Genomic DNA, 20,696 nt, shown 5'->3' with positions numbered 1-20,696 from the left:
TGACTGCGCCTGCGCGCGTTTCCCAGGCGGAGTTCGCGGCGAGAGGCGGGGCTCGGAGCGCAGAGCTCTCGCGTCTCCAGGCAACGGGAATAACAGAGGCCGGCGGCGAGCCCCTGCGCGGCGCCTTCTGTTGGTGGGGGTCTGGTCGGGAAAACTAGGTCCTGGGGTTTCCCCTGAGCAGGAGCAATCCCTGAAAGCCTCAGGTACGCGGAGGGGCGGGGGAGACTTGGGGTCAGCGTCTCAACCTCCCGAGGTCCTGACCGCGAGGGACAGGGGAGCGAGGTGGAGGCCCTGAAGGCGGAGTCCCCAGTTGGGGCGCCGCGGTTGACCCTTTAGGACAATGTAACTTTAGCGTTGCGGATCTAAACCCGGCAGTGGCTGCGTCAGGTGACTCCTGCTTCTTAGGTTACACACCTACCGCCATCCGCGACGCGGGGACTCCTTGGATGAGCGGTTAGCAGCCAGACCCCTGCTCCAGGTCCTGTGCGGCCTCTTTTGCTCTTTGGAATCAAGGAGGAAATCCCGGACAGCTGTTTGTGGAAGTCTCTTAACTCTGGACCGCGATTTTCTCACCTGTAAAATGGTGGGGCTGGATTCGGAGTCCTAGGTTATAGTCTTGTAACTCTGAGTGAACGCCTCCGTTTACAGGCGAAGAAACTGGGGGTGGGGGGAGGATGGGGGTGTCAGCAAAGGGAAGTTGCTTTTCCTGTGTCACAGGCCTAAAACCTGACTTTCAGTCCAGTGCTCTTTGGAGTACACTGTATGGCAGTCACTGTATATAGCCAATGTCAGCAGAAAGGAAAGCTAGTGGCAGGAACTGCATCATGTTGGTTTTTTTTATCCTCAGGGCTTAATACAGTGTTAATAAGCATTCACCGAATGTTTACTGAATCAAAGTTCTGCCTGACCCAGTATCATTATCCCCAGAAAAGTTTAAGGGAAAATGTGGGTAAGGCAAATGTAGAGACAGTCTACTTCAGCAGCCTGTGTGAATCTCAGACAAACTCCTCACATATATCTGGTTTAACTTTTCCCTAGGCTTCTGTCCAGGCCTGAATGGATGGTGTCCAGTTGGTGCCACATCTGCCTGTGGGTGTTATGCTCCCATATAATAAAACAGAAACTCCAGGGCTGCACTCAGCCAAACAAGATTATGGACAATGTAACTCTTCCCAGAGGTCCTCCATGGGGCACCTGAAGAACAGTTTCCACCAGAAGCTTTTGAACAACAAAGAGCTGATGCTGGATAATCTCTACGCTCACTCCCAATGGAACACCTTCACAAAAGCCTATACCTATCCCCACTGTGCTGGAATCAACCAGCAAGTTTCAGGAAGTGATTCCCAGGGCCAAGGAAGGGGTGTGTTTTACTCTTCCGGCCCTCAATCCTGCTATCCCAAGGCAAATAACCAGGATGTCATCCCCTGTACAAAGAAGCGAGTTGGGGTAGACCGGGCATACCCACTGAAACCTGTGTTCCACCGGAAATCTCACAGTACTGGTGAGGCCAGCTCTGACGTGAACCAGAATGTCTCTCCTGAGCCAAGAGAGTTTTCATACAGCAGCTTTGGTTTGAGGAATCAGGCAAATTCATCTGTGGTTGAGACTGTTTTTGCTGCCATGCAGGGAGAAAGGGCCATGGCAAATCCTGACAGGACTAAGTGGATGCAGATCCAAAGACTTGAAGCTGCAGGGGAGAGCCTAGAGGAGGAAATCCGAAGAAAGGAGATCCTCTTAAGGGAAAAACTGAAAAAGACAGAGGAGGAACTCAGGAGAATTCAGAAAGAAAAGGAACAGGCCAAGGAAAACGGAAAACGAGAGCTGCAGAGAATGACACTCTCCAGGAGGAAAGCTGAAGGCAATAGCAGCAACACCACATATACATCTATCTTCTCACCAGAATTTGGGTCTGAGGAGTTGTTCAGCAGAGACAAGAGAGAGGACAAAACTCGGGGACAGTTTCAAGAAAATTGTAGTCCATTTCAGTTCTCTGATTACAGAATACAGAGGCTCAAAAGGGAAAGACTGGTGGCAAGCAATAAGAAAATCCAAGACCAAGACTCAGGGCCATCCCTGGAGAAGTTTTCTCAGTCTCCAGAAGTGCCAGGCAGTGCTTCGCGGGGGTCTACCAGCAATTCCAGCCTCTCCAGGGCACGAGACTCCTCAGGCTCCAGCTGTTTCACTGAAGAGCAAGAACTTGGGGAGTGCAGTCACTGTGGACGCAAGTTTCTCTTGGTCAGGCTGGAGAAACACTCCAATGTCTGTAGCAGGATGCAGGGTTCCAAGAGGAAAGTGTTTGACTCCTCCAGGGCCCGGGCGAAGGGCACAGAATTAGAGCAGTACCTGAACTGGAAGGGACCAACCTCAGTTAAGGTAACAGGAGCCTTATGGCTTTGACTTTGTGTGGTGCTCATTGTAAGGGTCTGTTATACCCTCACCATTTTTTTTAGAAAAAAATTCATGTGTTATGTAGGAAGAAGGAACATTTATTGATCACTACCATGTACCAGTCACGGTGTTGGGAGATTTTAGCCTTGTGAGGATCTCGTTGTCTCTCATTTTATCAATTTATGAACCTCAGAGAGGTTAAGTAACTTGCTTAAGACCACAAACAGCTTTAAATGGCAATGTCAGCATATAACTTCAAGTTTAGGATAAAAAAAAGTATGACTCCAAGTTTAGGCTTTGAAAAAGTATGTCTTTCTAATTATAAAAGTAATAAATATTAACCATGGAAAATTTAAAAGACATACACAAAAAAAAAATAAAGAAAAAATATTATACAACATTTCACCATCCTGAGAGAACTCCTCACTCTCTGCATTACACTTTGCAGCCTTCCTAACAGACTAGCATCTGTTAACCACTTCTACAACCCTGTCTACTCTTTCAAGATTAGCTCAGTCTTAGTAAATACATGAAACACAACTAGGTTTGAAATTCTTTTTCTCCCCATTTGGAGTGTAAATACCTTGATGCTAAAGGACTTGTTTTCCATTTGGTTCTTTCATTGCTAGCTACAAAGCTAGCTTGCAAAAAGCAAGGACTGCAAGATACGTTTAGGAGAACTTAATAGTCACGTTTGGACAGTCAGATCTGGAGATTATATTGTAATTAAGTCTGCCTCCCCGATCTCAAGGTATGCAACTTGGTTTGTAAAATGAGCACTTCCCAAAGAGTGGTACACTGACAAACATTTTTTTTTAAATTCAGTTTTATTGAGATATAGTCACATACCATACAGTCATCCATGGTGTACAATCAACTGTGACAAACATTTTTAATTTTCATAGTTTTAGTGTGTATTAGAAAAACATAACATAGTAGGCCCTTGATTTCCAGGGATCATGAATTTAAAGAAGAATATGAAGTAATAAATAATAAGGGGTGGGGGGAGGTGAAGATGGTATGCAAATGATCAGAGTTTGGGAAAGCCTGGATCATATGATTTCGACGTTTCCATCTAGCTCTAATATATTCTAGCAAACGATGAGAGCATTGTTCTGTTTTCATTTCTTTCCAGCCCTATGTCTGCTGCACTAGAACCTCTTGTGTGTTAGGATTCTCCAGTTTATGTGCATATTTGCTGGAACCTTTGAAAAACTCACCTGTATGTGATGACTGTTAGGAGAAATACTTTGCAGTTGGAATTGTTTCTTTAAGTACAGTCTGAGAGATCACCACAAGGAAGTCCCTTCTGTGTTCAGAGAATCTCCCTGAAATCTAGTTTCCAGCAAGAAGTCAACTTAGCTCTTGCAGATAATATTATGTCCACCAGTTCCTGTTCTTTCCTGTTTTCTTTCTGGTCAACCCAATAATCCACTAGGGATTCTCTGTCCCACTATAGAGATTTATTTTTGGACAGACCTAAAAGAATCTTATATTTCCTAAATTTCTAAATATAGTAGTAGCGAAGCAAATGAATTAGGTTTCTGAGATCAGACACTCCCAGCTTTGTGGAAACTAGTTTGGGGGAATGTGTTGCATTGAGGACACCACGGCAGAAATGACTTGGTTTGAGATGCACCCCCCACCCCCTGCCTTGGAATGTCCCAAATCTTATCCCAAAGCTTTGTGCCTCTGGAAGCTGAATAGATTGTGTCTCCCTGTCATTCCTCTAGTGTACTCATAAGCATAGGTGCTCTGCCTGGTCTCCTTTCATCTTTAGCAGACTCATGCCTCGTGTCTCTTCTGTACTACAAGCATTTGAGGGTAGGGACCACATTTTACTCATCTTTGTATTTTGAATAATGCCTTGTGCTTAAGAAATGTGAACTGAATAAAATTTCAGTAGAATGAAGAAGAATAGGTAGCATACATTTCAGGAAGTTTTCCCTAATTCATTTATTTTAAAGGTTCCTGGATGCCAGTCTTTTAACACTCTGATTCTCTTGTCTGTTTCAGTAAGAGACTCTCCTGGTTGATCCTCCAGGTAATAGCCTCTCTTCCTATTATTCACCATTAATGATGTCAGATCACCAAGAAGCTATTTCCCTCGTTTTTTCCCTTCTCTTTAAAATTAATTTTATTTTAATCTAAATAGTGTATGCATGCAGTTTTTAAAAAATCACATAGTACTAATGGACCTAAAATGCAAATGAGCATTATTCTGCCTCCTCCCTCTTGGGCCCCTAAATCAGCTTTCAGCTTTGTTAGATGATTCTTCAGGTATCTAAATCCATATTTCTAAATAATAGGCTTATTTTCATGCTATATCAAGTTGGCACATTATCTGTTGACTTCCTCTTATGGAAGCTGTGGGTTAAGATCTCTTTCAAATCCTCTCTCCCCTACTTTTCTCCTGCCCTGATCCCTCCACTGTGTAGCTGAATCACAATTTTGGGTTAAATCAGTAGTCAGCTTTTACACTTTAATGACCAAGTAAATTTTGGTCACTGATGAGTGAACAAATTCTGCGCCTGCCCACATGTACCTGGAGTTAATAATTGACTCTTGTTTTCATTTGCTTAGTTTTCTGCATATCTACTCTGGTTTTTCCTGTAAATGATCTGATGTCAGACACTTTTTAATATTTTTGTAAATGCTCAAACAAAATTTTATTTTTAGTTATCAGTTTTTATATTTATAATAATTCTGTTGCTTTTTCAGGTTTTTTAATTTTTAATTTTAATTTTAATTTTTTTACACAATCTCTAATACTCCTTTGTTGATATTTTTTGGTTAAAAAAAGCTTTTTTCTTCTTGTTGCTGCTTTCTGAGTTTTTTGCTTATTATTATTATTTTTTTAAACTTCTTTTGGTCTCTTTCTTTTTGGAGCTTTCTTCAAGTATCTAGTGATTCTTGGCTGTTTAGTCATATTAAGCTTAGGTGGGGATTGTTGACTAGGGCTTTCATGTTAGGGTTAGCAAATAGTGGGCCTTTAATTTGGGTCCCCTAGTCAGTTTCTGAAGGCTTTTTCTCTGGACTGCTCAGTGTATCCAGAAAAGAACCCTTCAGTCTTCTAAGAGGGCTCAGTACTCTGCTTGGTACTTTGGAAGGAAGGAGGCTGACAGTTCATTTTGGTATGTAGGCTTTTATTTAATCCCCAGTCCAACCCCAAGATTAACCCTGTTCTCCAGTGTGCCTGGATTTCCTGAGTCTGAACTCTATCAGGTCTACTTTCTACAGAGAACAAACACACACCTCTTTTGTGAGGGTGCAGGGGATGTTAGTCACTTGGATGTGCACGGTGGGAGAGGAGCTCTGGAGTCAAACTTGTTTTCAGCCTTTTAGTTCCTCCCCTTTTCCACTACTTGGTACTTCCAAGCACAAAACCTTTCAGGGGTTCTCCTGGGCAAAATGGCTTGCCTCTCAGTGGTAGGTCTTTAGTTTAAGTGCCTCCACTGGTGAGTCAGTTATTACTGTTCTCTTTGACCTGTGGGTTAATAGCCTTTAAAAAATTTTTTCCCTACTGTCATTCTAATGGGGACTCAAAAAGGAGATGAGATAAATGTCAAGTTGAAAGAACAGTTTTCCTTCTATGTTATAGGCTGAACCTCCTCAGAAGAGCGACTGGCGACAGAAGCATGAATCTTTTATCCGTACCCTCCGTCAGGCACGAGAGGTCCAGCAGGTAATTGCCAAAGGTGGAAACCCCTCAGACTTGCCCCCAATCCTGCCTGCAGAAAATCCGGACTATATTCAGTGTCCTCACTGTAGCCGCCACTTTGCTCCCAAAGTGGCTGAACGACACATTCCCAAATGTAAGACCATCAAGAACCGTCCTCCACCTCCAAGGAGGAATTACAGTTGAGCAGACAGCAGTGGAAACCTTGGATAGTTCAGAAGGCTCTGCTTCTCTTCAGCAGTAAACGGGAGTAATTTGATGCAAAGCAGAAATTTCTGCAGAGCTGAAATCAGTGAGAAGAGACCCATTGTTAAGCAGCAGGAGGTATAAGGAAGCCCCAGCTTCCCACTAAATTACACCCTCAGGCTGGTATGCCTTATGTTATTTCCCTAAGAACTGATGAGTGAAGACATGTAGTGAATAGACTACATTAAAACTCTCTCCTCACAAGCCTGACTTGTGGTTTGTACTAGTAAACGTGTGCATCTGGTTGTTTTCTTGCCACTGTCTCTGCTTGTATGTCTGTGGTTCCCATGAACTCTTCTTGTTCTTGCAAGTTGGCTTATTAGGATGAGTTGGTGTCAGAGGATCAGGGTTGCTCAGCTGGCATCTCTTATAGATGGTAAGATTTTGCTGTAAAGCACTATGAATGGAAGTCTGTCCTTGGCTTCCCTGATGCATGGTTCTGGCCAGAAGCCAATAAAAGTATTTAAGATTAGGGTACCAGTATATCATAAATCTTCCCTATGGTGTGCTGCTTAATAAAAGAAACATCAGCTTCATGTACTTACAGGGAAGGATGGTGGGAAAGCACACTGTACTTCTCTGTAGTTGTTCTTTCCTAATGTGTTTCATACATCAAAAAGAAATCTGTTTCAGCTATAGCTAACATTCTGCTTTCAAATCAGGTTGGCTGAATGGCTTTTTTTTTTTAATGAAGCAGCAAAATCTACCATCAAAACAAGCTGAGACATTACAGTGTCACGTCCCTGCCGACTATACCACAGTAAACTTCTGTTTGAGAGAGTAAACTGAAAGGAAAGAAACCAGATCTTTTTAATTTTCTGTGGATAGAATAGCACCTAGTGCAAGCAACTTTTATAATCAAGCCCTCAAATGAAATGGGTTTGGGGGATTTAAAATCAAATTAAAAGATGACTGAGTTCTAGATATGTTGAATGGGAGAACTGATAAATTGTCTTTTCAGATAGGAGTGAAGCTAGTACAACAGACCTGATATCCTGGTAGGATTACTGTCCTGAGAGCATTAATCAAATTGTTAGTTTGAAATACTGGAGAAAACCACCCACCTTCAGCTGGGCAGAGGGGAGCACGCAGACAACAAAGGCCCTATTTTACTAAACAACGAATGGCAGGTCACTCTTGTTCCAGTTCCTCTAGTTTCTGCTGAGTAGCTGGGCTAACAGATTAGACCAATTTGAAATGTGTGTTTAAGGCTTTAGCAGTGAAGCAGTGGGACACCAGGCTGGGGAAAAAAAATTATATATATAAAATTATATTATATATATAAAAAATTAAATATATATATAATTTTATATAATTTTTTTTAAATAGCACATATTCAATTGCCTCAAGCTTTTTTTAGTTGTTCCAAAGGAAAAGAGGTACTACATAATGGAGTAATGGAGCTTTTGGTCTTCAAGAAACCTCTGGTGGCTCTACATAGACACATTGGATATTTAATCCAATATGTACATTCCCCAGGTAAGTTTGATGAGTTACACTTTTAAGATTCATACTTAATGGTAAAAACATTAGATGGTAAGAATGAGCTGTGGCCAAGGTCACAAAGGAAAAGCCTGTGCACTGCTTTGCTCTACATATGTGTATTTGGCTGGCACAGCATTAAAAATATGATCTGGCATTTAAAAGTTGGGATGTGGAGCATCTCTTGAAAAACTGGAAGCTCTGGAAACATTGGACCAGTGTGCCTGCAGAGCACCAACTGGTAGGGCTTCAGAATCAGCTGCTCTTTCTGATAGGACTGAACACTCCAGTTCTTCACAGCCCGGTCTGGGCTACTTCACGTATTACCTTATCTGCTAGGGTTTGGGATCCCTGAAAGATGTCATTAAGGTCATATAGATCAGGGTCTTCTGGGAAGAACAAATTTTGTGGGGGTGGGGGGTGGGGGCTAGGTGCTTTTTTTAGACACAAGAAGTAACCCGTTTTTATGTTACTAGAGAAATAAAACAACAGGCAATGCCTTAGCGTTCCCTTTGATCTCTGTGTATTTAAACCTTGATTATATTAAAACTATCTACATGTCCTAGAGTTTAGCTGGACAAGTCTTTGGGAAAGGGCAAGAACCCATTTTCTATCTAAGTCTCTTTCTGGGTAGCACAGAGAATGACAGTTGGATAAACGGGAATAAATGCTGTTTGTTAATGTCCATGATTTATACTCCTTTATCTAAGAACCTTTAGTGCAAGTAAACATAAGTTTTAAAGTTCAAAAGATTAAGCAATGGGGAAAAAACATCATGGTGAAACTGACTTCATGTAAAAGTGTGTGCAGATGTGAGGTAATATTTCTTAACAGCAATGGAGGTTTGTAATTAAACCAGCACCTTTTAGCCAACACTTGCTTTCACTCATCAATTTATCACTCCTCACAAATAAACAGGCGGTAGCAAAGATGTGACATAGTGTTTTTCTCCCTAATATTCATGATTCTGTGAGGTTGAAGGATAGGCACGTTTTTTCCATAGTTAATCATGGAAGCAATAAAGGACTTTTGGCTTTGAGGCAGGAGAGAACATTTTATAGTCCTGACAACAGCTCACTCTGTCCTGACACTATCATGAATAATTTCTCTTTGGAGGCCCAGGGATACTCATTTAAATGAATTTATCTAAAATAATCCTAACTTCTGAGCCATTCTTTCTATTATGTTTCCAAATATATGGCAAACTAAATGAAATGAGTTTAAGACAGCCTTTGCTTTAAACTTTAGTGAAATGCTCAGCAAAGAGAAGTTTTAACTGGGCTCTGCTGTGCCACAGAGACCAGTTTTATCTCTTTGAGGGAAAACGGCTTTATAACCCTAAACTGGCATTACTACTTGGAAAAGCCCACTGCGATTGAGGTGGTAAGTGCAAGAAATAGTAATCCTTTCTCATTTAATGGTTCATTTTTTTCTCCCTCATTTTTTTCAGCACTATATTTTAGAAGGTTTGGGGTGGGGTGGGGGAATTGTGGCAGCAGAAATGATTCCACTGGCAAGAATAAGAAATTGGAAAGAAGCAAAGATTATTACTGTTCCTTGCATTGTTTCTGTTATGTGAACATTTATTTATTTATATAAAGAGTCACTGAATCAAAGGTTCACAAAGGTCGAGGATCTGGGGGTTTATCCCCAGTGACTAAGGTCCATGTGCAGGTTTACTGAGGCATAGCACTGATTGAGAGTTTAAATGTTTATTTAAATCAGAAATGCCAAACCACTCCACCCTCAGCCTTTCAAACATCTGGCTAACAATAAGCTAATTCTTCAGCAACCATGTCAGAGCAAAGAAGTAACTCAGGTTATAATATATAACTCAAAAGCAATACTACTGGAAAACTTAAAACACCTAGCACTGCATAAAGAAGAAATAAAGGACAAAATTTAAAAGAGAATTAACAAGGAAAACCATTCAAAGGCACTCTATGCCACCTCACTTTTTTATCTGCTGCCACCTTTGAACTGGTTTCTGTTTGCACAACTGCTTGGTGGGAAAAATCATACGGCTGTCCCAGGCACAATTTGGGAAAATACAAATGGTCTCTAAGGCACAGAACTTAAATTCTCAGCCAGATTAACAGCAAATCTATATTTCCCCAGGGAAAATGCCAGAGAAAACAATCACAGTGCTCTACTGCTAAGGAACACCCCCCACCTCTCCCAACAAGAGCAAGACTCTCCCCCCTTCAGTGCTCACTTTCATCCCACAGTCCCAGCAACGTGCCCATGCCCCTCAGTTCCACGGCAGAAGCCACTCTCAGGATTAACACCTCAACTGACCCTGCCTCTCAGGCCTGCTGAGATGGTGAGCATGAGGGATACAGGAACATGAAAGGCCAGTCAGTCCTTAAAAAAATTAAAATTGCATTTATATGATGAACCAAAACCCACTGTTAGGGTTTATAGCAAATCCCCAAGTCCCCAGAACTTGTAACCTTAATCCAGGGTTGGCCCCTTCCCTTATTTCAAGAAAAGGCTTCAGTGATTACATTAGTACTATTGTACTAGGCTTCCCAGAATTGAGAAAACAATGGGAACATCATACCAAAGAAGATCCCATTGAACAGAGTTGCCCATCCCCAGCCATGGGGTTTTCCCCAAACATCAGCCTTTATACCACCAGTTTTATGGAAATGGCAAAATTCCCATTGCACATGTCCTCCCACAATCCTAAACAGATATGCAACATTCGTTTTTGGGGTTTGGGGAAAATGAAACAAAAATGAATTTGTTTATAGGGAGGCAGGATGTGGGGCTCATGAAAGCAGCCCATGAACCAAAATATTAAAGGAAACTTTCATAAAGCTAGGTGGAAACAGAAAGCTCACATCCTTAAGTGAAATCATGAACCCTTGACAAGAACTTTTTCTATGAAGTTTTGTTCTTTTAGGACACTATTTCTTTCCTTGGGAAAGCTAGCTAACACCTGTCTAAAAGGAAACAGTGTGGGATTAAAAGTGAGCTCTTGGCCAAATCCTCTTCACTTGGCAGGTTCTACCTATCTTGTCAGGTTTCAGGGACTCTCAGGGTTTGGTGCTGGCTTTGGGCCACTCAAGTAGGAAAAATAGAGATTCATTGTTTATGATGATATGGCTTCATAAAACACCAAAAAGTGGGAAAATACTGACTAGACATACATAAAGGGAGTGGTTGAGGCTGCTGATGTCACTGGAACCCTAAAAGCCATGAAGGCAGAGGCACAAGAAGCCTTCTTGTGGGCAGAAGACTGAGCCTCTTTGGCCCTAAGATATCAGATGGAGCTAAAGAGAGACGCTTCTCTCCCTCATGATTTTCTCTTAAGGCCAGTCCTACCGCCCCACTGACTCAATTCTCTAACAGACACCACATCTCTTAGAGGTATCTTTCAAAACTAGGAAATCCCACCTGCATCGGCCACAGCCTGAAACATTGAAACTCCAGCTGTGCGATAAGGAAGGATCTGCCTTTCTTTCTCTACTCAACGAAGAAACTTCCATCAACCCTCAGAGGAAAATCAATCTAAGCCTGCTTCTCCTCCTAAAGCATTTAGCTGCATGAAGTAATTGAACTTTCTGAAAACAAGCCCTAGGTCGACTCCACCAGACTATTTTCTGGACTCAGGGCTCCTTAGAGGACTCAGAATACTTCACCACTCTCCAGATGACCTTGGGCAGGCTACACCTGGTTCCAGCACATTCCAGCTTTATACTTTTCCCTCTCCCACCCAGAGGTGCAATGCAAGTCTCCAAGGCAGCTTCCAATTAATGGTGAAAATGATAAATGGGATATAAGCTGCTACCAGCGCAATTAAGATGAGCATTGTGTCTCCTCTTCAAAGGTGGGATGAACAGATGAGGTACAGAGCTGCTGTTGCTATGGCAGTCACTGAGGACAAAGCCAGGGCCATGGGCCCTTCCATTCTCCAAAACAAGAAAAGCACTCCTAGAGCCTATCTAAAAGGCAATGCCACTCTCCAAATGTACAGGGAAAGTGCTTCAGAGCCTCTGCCTTGTGCTCCTTGTCTGCAAGTGAACAAAGCCAGGAAAGCTGCTCTTTGCATTCAGTAAGTGTGCCGTGAAGTTCTTTGGTTCCCAGTTTCCTGGGGCTATACAGGCTCAGGAGACTAGAGGCTGGGTCGACAGGAGTCTGTTCCCAGGAGGCACCAGGAATCCGAATCTAAGTCAGGCTTTGGATCCATTTCCATCTCTTCCTTTGCTGTCTGAGTTCCTCTGGAATGCATCCCCGCCTGTCCAGATAAAACACAGTTCCACATTGATAACAGTACTACTTAGTCATAGCAGTCTTGCCAGTTCACCCACAGTCTTGTGAGATGCTCATAGCACTACTTTAGATAAAGTCCACACTTCTTCTGCAGGTAGGGTAACCAACAGTCCTGATTTGCACAGGATTGCAGGATTTGCCAGGATACAGAACTCTGTTTTAAAACTGGGGTAATCCTAGGTAAAACAATCCTCCTGCCTACTACAGCTGCCAATCACCCCATGCTTACCTCAAGTGTGTATACTGCCTTCCAAAGTACTTTCGCAGGCATTATTTCATTTATTTCTCAAAACAACCATATGAGGCGGATATTATTATTTTCTTCTAGGCGAGAAACCAAAGCTCAGAGAAACAAAGTAATTTGTCCAAACGCATATAGTTGGTAAGCTGAAAAGCCAAGAGTTGAACCCTATTCCCTTACTCCTACTTCACAGTATATAGAACAATTCTATGCCTCTTTAAAAACAATGCAAGCGGCATCACCTGTGAAGTATTTGTACCAAAATGTTTAACCTGAAAATAATCAAACCTTTAAGTCCAACTTAAGTGTGACTGAAAAGATTGGGTGACAGAAGAACAACTTAAACAGCATTCCAAGAAAACAGGACAAATCCAGCCTATTAAATTGGCCTGGTTTCTTCAACATGTTGGTATCATTAAAACACTAAGAAGAGTGGTGGTGGTGGAGGCAATTGTTCTAGATTAAAAGAGACTTTAAGAGATATAACGAAAATGTGGGATCCTTGATTGGACTCTGGCCTGAAAAAAAGAATTATAAGGGACATCTTTGTGGGAAAATCTGAATGTTAACTGGGCACTGGATGAGAATTAAAAGTATTACTGTTAATTTTGTTAGGTGTGATAATAGTATTGTAGTTATCCAGGAGGATAGCTTTATTTTAGGAGATACATAATGAAGTATTTAGGGGTGCTGTATCATGATTTTTATAATTTACTTTAAAATGGTTCAGCTAAATAAATAAATAAAATATTTATACACACACATATATACAGTTGATCCTCATTATCTGCAGGTTCCGTATTTGCAAATTTACCTACTCATGGTACTTTCATGGTCATTCACAGACATGTTCAGAGCAGCATATGAGTTGCTCGATGTGCATGTTCCCAGCTGAGGTCAAACAAGGCGATACTCTGCCTTTTTGTTTCTACTCTCATACTATAACTAAGTGTCTTTTTTCTGGTATATTTAGTGCCATGTTTTTCACATTTTTGTGCTTTTTCTTGGTGATTTCATTGTTTAAAGTGATCCCCAAGCTTAATGCTGAAGTGCTGTCTAGTGTTCTAAGTGCAAGAAGGTTGGGCTACGCCTTATGCAGCTAATAGGTGTGTTAGAGATTAAGTTTCATTTCAGGCATGAATTATAGTGCTGTTGGCCATTAGTTCAATGTTACTGAATCAACAATATATATTAAATAAGCAGCAGAAACACACATACAACAAGGTTTTATGTTTTGATTGGCTGATGAAATTTTGTGACCAGAAGTTTGTAGGAACCTAACCTTGTATTTCCCCTAGGAACAATGGTTCAGTATTTGCTAATGCAGAATTTGTGGCAACTTTACCACCAATGACGTGTCAACCATATAAAAACATACATATATATATATATATATGGATATATACATATATATATATATTTGAAGCCAATAAAGCAACATGTTGCATCTAGTTGGTGAATTTATGGGTGTTCACTGTTCTGTAATGGTAAAGATTTTTCATGAATGGAAGAAAAAACAGTAACAAAAATCATGCAAATCAGCCTCCCTGGCAATGCAGGATATGACTCCCGGGGATGAATTGGACCTGACATCGTGGGATTGAGAACATCTTCTTGAACAAAAGGGAGATGTGAAATGAAATAAAGTTTCACTGGCTGAGAGATTCCAAATGGAGCCAAGAGGTCACTCTGGTGGACATTCTTACGCACTATATGGATAGCCCTTTTTAGGTTTTAATGTATTGGGATAGCTAGAAGTAAATACCTGATACTATCAAACTGCAACCCAGTAGCCCTGACTCTTGAAGACGATTGTATACAATGTAGCTTACAAGGGGTGATGGTGTATGTGAAAGCCTTGTGGCTCACACGCCCTTTATCCAGTGTATGGATGGAGTAGAAAAATGGGGACAAAAAACTAAATGAAAAATAGGGTGGGGGCGATATTTGGGTGTTCTTTTTTACTTTTATTTTTTAATTCTTATTTTCACTTTTTCTGGTACAAGGAAAATGTTCAAAAGATAGACTGGGGTGATGAATGCACAACTATATGATGGCACTGTGAACAACTGATTATACACTTTGGATGACTGTATACTATGTGACTTTATCTCAAAAAATTGAATTAAAAAAAAAATCATGCAAGTTAGGTGATGAAAGTAATTCAATATAGGTGCCTGAAAAAGGCCCAAGGCTTCTGGGATTAGTTACAAATGCTACACCATTAAAAAGTAAGTACTTGCAAAGATATAAGCCCTTTAACTCCTTGGTGTTTTGTTCTGTGATTCTTCAAAACAAACTTAGAGTTGTTCTTTTAATGTTCTCACCTGCTGCCCTCCTTCCAATTTCTTGTTCACCTTCCGTAGTTGGGTAAAAATCTGGAGGTTTTCTTGCTGTAGCTTCTGTTGTTCAGCCAGACACTTTAATACCAGACCCTGCAATCTCTCCACTTCCACCTGCAGAGTGCTGCATGCACAGGTAGGAGTCAACGACGTTCCTTTCCCAGCACATGTTCCTGCAGGATTCAGCCGAGGTGGCTGCAGAAACAAGACAGAGATGGCAGCATATCCTGCCCAGGTGCCACACCCCCTATCAAAGCTTCTTCTAAGTACAATCACATTTTACTTTTAGAGTAACAAGATAAACCATATATGCACCTGAAGTACACAGGAGAAAAAGAAAAACCCTGGGATTACAATAGCACCTGGCTCTAACATAACAGGCCCAAGGAACTCTTAGTGCCTCAGCTGCCATCTGCTAAGGTAAAAGAGCAATCATCTATTTTTGGGGAACTTTGTGAAAAATTTTAAAGTGCACTGATATCCTCTCATTTACAATGCTGAAGTAGAGAAAAGCAAGATTTGGTTTGAAACAAGTCCTTCTGATCACAGGGAGGACACTGTGATCCAAAGGATCAATATTCATGAAATGGAATGCATCACACTTCAGAAGAGACTTGAGAGGTGTTCTGTAAACAGGATGGCCAAAACAATTCAGAAAGGCTAACTGACAGAGGAATTAAAACATTCATCTGGAAATTTCAAAGGTTTTATTACCTCTTAAGGGAAGCTTTTCAATTATCTCAGTCTGGAAATTTTTCCCTCCTTTCTACTGTACTTTGCAGGGGTTAGTAAACAACAGCCTATGGGCCAAATCCAGCCTACTGCCTGCTTTTGTAAATAAAGTTTTATTGAAACACGGGCCCATTTATTCCTTACATATTGTGACTGCTTTTGTGCTTCAATGGCAGAGGAGAGTAGTTGCTAAAGAGACTGTGTGGTCTACAAAGCCTTATAATTACTATGTGGCCCTTTATAAAAAAAATTTGCTGATCCCTGGTTTTATTATCTACCCCAACTTGATTTCTGTCAAGGTTAGGTGTACATGTGTTGCTCCCTCACTAGACTACAACAAGCATTACTCCTTATATTTAGAGCCTCCAACACACCCTGGCATGGTCATGTTCACTAAACTGAATTTGAATTTTGGAATTTCTATTTTGGTACTTCTGAGGCAGAGAGAAAACAAAGATAATCCTCTGGTGAAGAAAGGTGTTAGCCTGTCAGAAATGTGAAAGGGTAAATATCTTTCCAAGGCAACTCAGTTTAGCCTTGAGTAGAGGCTTTAAACACTAGGGAATAGACAGCATAATGAGTCAATGCAGGGCAGGTGGAAGACCAGTGAAGATGCAGGAGTAGACAGTGAGGCCAGAAGAACTTGGCAGAACGTACATTCACTGTTTACCTAGCTATGATTCAAAGGTAAAAAAAACTCATTTACCCAGACTCCTACTGGGGGCTTGTGTTCCAAAGGAGCTTCAGAGGCCACTTTGAGACCCTGCAGCTCTTCATAGGGCAAAGTATCTTTTTCAGATTCTGAAAACGCTGCACTCAGGGGAGAGGGGCTGTCGGGCATGGGGATGAATTCTGCATTTTCCAGCTCCTATGTAGTCAAGAAAGAATCTCATCAGTTCTCTCAGCAGCAATTTACTTTCTCCCAAGTTCCCTTTGCTCTCTTGCTATAGCATTCACTCTGTCATAACATCAGCACCCTCTAGTGGAACAGGACCGCTTTGGTTAACAACTTCCCTCACTCTACCTGTCAAGAACCTGCCATCCCTTCCTCACAGGAGTAATAGTGATGCAAATTCAAACTCAAATCCAAGAACACAATCTGGAGTGTCTAGTGTGTTTCCTCAGCACACTTATTTTACACAGTCTATGCAGCGATTTGGAAGTGATAAGGTGGTGGCAGTAGTAAGGCAGACTGCCAGGCTGCTGAAGGCTGAGGCTGAAGCTTTAGATACACTGTGCTGGTTCCTCCTTTCACACTCCTCAAGTAACTAAGAAGTTCAGTCTTACTGTATACAGGGCTTTAAATCTATACATTCCCTTTTCTCCTGGCAAAAAATTTAAAATTTCAAAAACTGCAAATGTTTACTGTAGAAAATAAGAAAATACATATGGGCAATGGAAGATAAAACTGCCCCCACTTCCATCACTCAGAAATGACCACTGTTAAAATTGTCAATAGATAGTCTTCTAGACATCCTATGCATTACATATGTTCTAAAAGAATGAGATCATACTTCACAGATACTCCATCCTTTTCTGCACAGCAATATGTTGTGAAAACTTTCCATATAAACAAAAATACTCTAATGTTTTTACTGTCTCCATCTCAACTTTCATAAACATTTCTCTGTTGTAAGGCATTCCAATTGCTCCAATATTTTACTTCTACTAACCACAATAGCTTAGTATTTGCACACATGCACTACAAAAACTGCCTTCAAGGAAGGTTGTATTACTTTACATTCACTTAAGTAACACAGGTATGAGAACATATTATTTTTCTGTTGGAAAAAAAAAGAATTGGAGGTGATATTCTTTCCAGGTAGAAATCAGAAATCTAGATACTTGCTACAAAACAGTTTAATAGGACATGGGAAACTGAGAGATCCTGACAGTTCCTTTTTAGTCTCTGCAAAAAGCCTGATATTTTATCTAAGGTACCTGTACTAAAGCAATTACCTTTCGAAGCCATCCCGGACAGGAGCTGCTGGCCCCACCACTGATCCCTACAGCCTCGGTGGGACTGATTAAACCTTCCATTCCTCGGTCTGCTTCCATTGTTCCTCGGAAGCCTCCACTTGGATCAGGAGTTTCAGATTCCTGACTTTCCTCCTCTTCACCACCACCGCCGCCGCCACCACCACCTGGGTTAGAGCTCTGAACCACTGTCAGATACACAGCATAGAAGTAGAAAGCTATGTTATACGGCAAGAAAGATTAACCATCCTATACTTAGACACTTATACATCCTATACTGATATCCTATACTTTTATATCCTATACACTTACCCTTGCAAAGTTTCCTATAATTGCATGAAGTGGAATGGCAACACTGTGCAAGTGAAATATTGGGACTGAATTTTTAGTTTTACACAAGGTATTTGTAAAACAGAATCTTCTATTTCTACTCTCCAAACTTGCTTATCCCTACATCCACAGTAGATTATGTTCTAAAGGAGTACTGAAAAATCATCCCAACCATGGTTCACCAAATCTAGCATCCATGCTTACTCTGCTTCTTTAACAGACACATTCAGACTCCAGCACCCTCCATAGATGTTCATCTTATGTAAAAAGCTCTATAATTTGAGACAAACAACTCAAAGTTGCCCAATAAACTCACTACTAACACTCTTTTGGGGAAAACACCTGAATGGTCAATTCTTCCACATTCACATGAGGATTAAATGCTTCAATCACTATCTGTATGAATTTTTAAAATATGACTGGTTCCTTCAAGTCATACAGCATTTTCTAAGTTACCTTCATGAAGACTAGCTGATGTGTGGTCAAAAAATGAAACTGCGTTTTAAATGAATCGAAGGCAAATATAATTAAGAAAGTAAATTTGCCAAAAATAAAACGTGCATGGTATAAGTTAAAGTCAAATGTAAAAGACTGTTTATAATCACTTGGTCTGCTGGATCGAGAATTAATTGTGCCACAGTCTGATCCTACCAAAAGAGCAGCACCGTAGATGCAAAAGTAAGCTCTGAAGTTTGCCTTTTTGTTTTAAATGGCCTTTAAAAATTATGTTATATTTGAGATACATATATTTGACTTTTAACATATGACAGTTTTGATTCCTAACAATAAAATAAATGTGTATCCACCATATGAAGAACTAGAATTGTGCTACCCAATAGGGTAGCCACTTGCCATATATGGCAATTTAAATTTAAATAAAATAAAAAATTCAGTCACATTTTTTAAGTGCTCAATAACCATATGTGGCTAGGGGCTACTATACTGGACAGCAAGGATATAAAACATGTTTGTTATTGCAGCAAGATCTATAGGAGAGTGCTAAATTAGACCATTACCTATATTACTGTATCTGCCTTGTGAATTCCCTCCCTCTCCAGCTTCCCACCCAGATGTAACCACTCTGATTAATTTTGCATTTATTATTGCTTAAAAAAAAAAAAAAACTAAAAGAAAAACAAAACTATTTATGTATACTTAATATATTATTTATTTTTCTTATTTTTGAACTTTATAAAAAGGCAGGTAGTCTGCTGCAACTTGCTTGCTTTTTACATTTCACATTATGGAAATATTTGAGTATGTTGTTCATTTTCATGCCTGTATAATATTCCATTGGGTGATTATAACACATTCAATCAATAAATATGTACTGAGTACTTTCCATATGTCAAGCATTGTAGGAACTGCAGATAAAATTAATGAATAAAAAAGAGAGAAGTCCTTATCCTATAGGCATTTTTCTGCAAATGGACATTTGCTTGTGATTTATGTTTTTCCTTTAAATACTGCTCGAGCAAAACAAAGTTGTGAAAGAAAACCTGTAATTAGATATTTTATCATTTGTTACAGATATTAGTATGCTCAAATAAAGATGCTGAGCAATGGATTATTTAAGCAAACCAATAAAAGTTCTAAAAAGTGTGTGTGTAAATGTGTAAATGAAAGTAGGACAACTATAGATCAGACTTTAAACTGTTTCTTTTTGGGGAAATTAATCTGTTTCTGTTATGATTCTTTATCTGTTTTGATTCTACAAAATATCAGAATCCAGTTTCTGAGACAACATAGACACAGAGGGACTCTAGCAGGTAAAAAACCATAAAGGAACATAGATTCAATTTCCTGGCATGGACCCAAACAATAGAGAACCATGAAGAAAGCAGTCAAAGGAAAATTACCAGAGTTTTCAGCTGATTTTCCTAACCACATTTAAAGTCAATTCCATGGGCCTGTTTTGAAGGACTATTTTTATAGACTGGAATACCTCTGGAAATACTATGGAAGACAGAACCCATAGCCCCTATGATAGTAAGGAAAAGGACAATACATAAGTCACATTACAATGTTGAGCAAGTCGTTTAATTATTCCCATTTGTGTGAAGGCAAAGATGCACCCTTTTCTTTGACCACAATGTAAAAGTCATAACATTGTGAAACCTACCAAAATATGATCCTCCCTCTTAATCACTGTATACCTCATTTCCAAAGGAATTCTCTATTTTCCTTTGAGTTTTTGGAGACTGCATGGGATCCTACCCAACGATTCACACTTCAGAAATCCACTAGCATCTGAGACATTGTTACTCACCAGTTCCAATGGACAAGCCGCTGCTATTGGAACGGATGGTCTTAGAATTCAATACTTTCTCTGAGAGGAAAAACATTCAGTAGGTAAGCACTGTACACAGATAAAGGCAAGAAAAGTGAGAAGACTAGGATAGGAAGATAATTTAGGAGATAATTGCTGTCCCTGACTCCAGATAACTTAGTAATTATTACTATTTTAGGAATTAATAATATAGTAAACTAAGCACCACCAGCAACTCTAACTATGTTCAATATCTTAAAGTAGCAATTCGCCACTTGGGCTGTTCACTGGAATCCACCTGGGAAGCTCTAAAAAAGTAATAATGTCTAGGTCCCACCCCAGAGATTCTGATTTAATTGGTCAGGGGTAGGGTCTGGGCCATGAGATTTTTAAAAGCACCTCAGAGATTCTAATGTGTAGCCAAGGTTGAGAACCACTGATCTAAAAGAATGGACTTGTAAACCCCTACACAGTCCTTTATAATTTAGCTCATAACAAGTAATCTTTATTCAGAAAGCATTTATGATTTAAAAATTCTTTTAAAATATGTACTGAGTGAGTGTTTCTCACAAAAGCATGTACACAGATAACAATTAATGGACAACTATAAATAACAAATGCTCTGGAGAGAAAGGTAGAGCCCAAAGTTTTTATTGGAGAATGGTTAAGAGGTGGCAGATGACAAAGCTCAGGAAATGACAATGTATGGGCATCTCTGGCCATTACAAGTCT

General features: G+C 40.3%; 2 protein-coding genes across 5 annotated transcripts in view; one reads left to right on the top strand and one right to left on the bottom strand.

Annotated features, from left to right (window-relative positions):
* The first annotated feature begins 60 nt into the window (after nucleotides 1-60).
* ZC2HC1C (zinc finger C2HC-type containing 1C) lies at nucleotides 61-6,544 on the top strand. 2 transcript variants are annotated; one of them, XM_037832272.1, is made up of 4 exons: nucleotides 61-203; nucleotides 1,039-2,373; nucleotides 4,405-4,432; nucleotides 5,990-6,123. In XM_037832272.1, the coding sequence occupies exons 2-3, from the start codon at nucleotides 1,057-1,059 to the stop codon at nucleotides 4,405-4,407; spliced, it is 1,320 nt and encodes a 439-aa protein (XP_037688200.1). In that variant the 5' UTR covers nucleotides 61-203; nucleotides 1,039-1,056; the 3' UTR covers nucleotides 4,408-4,432; nucleotides 5,990-6,123. The 2 variants fall into 2 exon arrangements, with proteins under 2 accessions (XP_037688200.1, XP_037688199.1); XM_037832271.1 differs by lacking the exon at nucleotides 4,405-4,432 and having other exon boundaries at nucleotides 5,990-6,544.
* A 2,798-nt stretch (nucleotides 6,545-9,342) lies between these two features.
* NEK9 (NIMA related kinase 9) overlaps nucleotides 9,343-20,696 on the bottom strand; it is a 45,677-nt gene continuing 34,323 nt past the window's right edge. For all 3 annotated transcript variants that reach the window (XM_037832269.1, XM_037832268.1, XM_037832270.1), the window contains 5 exons: nucleotides 19,965-20,024; nucleotides 17,348-17,553; nucleotides 16,095-16,256; nucleotides 14,642-14,851; nucleotides 9,343-12,038 (listed from right to left, as the gene is read on the bottom strand). In XM_037832269.1, the coding sequence (XP_037688197.1) occupies nucleotides 11,916-12,038; nucleotides 14,642-14,851; nucleotides 16,095-16,256; nucleotides 17,348-17,553; nucleotides 19,965-20,024 (761 nt within the window). In that variant the 3' untranslated portion in view covers nucleotides 9,343-11,915. The remainder of the gene's footprint in view (nucleotides 12,039-14,641; nucleotides 14,852-16,094; nucleotides 16,257-17,347; nucleotides 17,554-19,964; nucleotides 20,025-20,696) is intronic.

Source organism: Choloepus didactylus, chromosome 4, assembly GCF_015220235.1.
Source record: "Choloepus didactylus isolate mChoDid1 chromosome 4, mChoDid1.pri, whole genome shotgun sequence".
Taxonomy (NCBI): Eukaryota; Metazoa; Chordata; class Mammalia; order Pilosa; family Megalonychidae; genus Choloepus; species Choloepus didactylus.
Note: the sequence above shows the minus strand (reverse complement) of the source record. Positions and strands in the feature narration are given on the sequence as shown.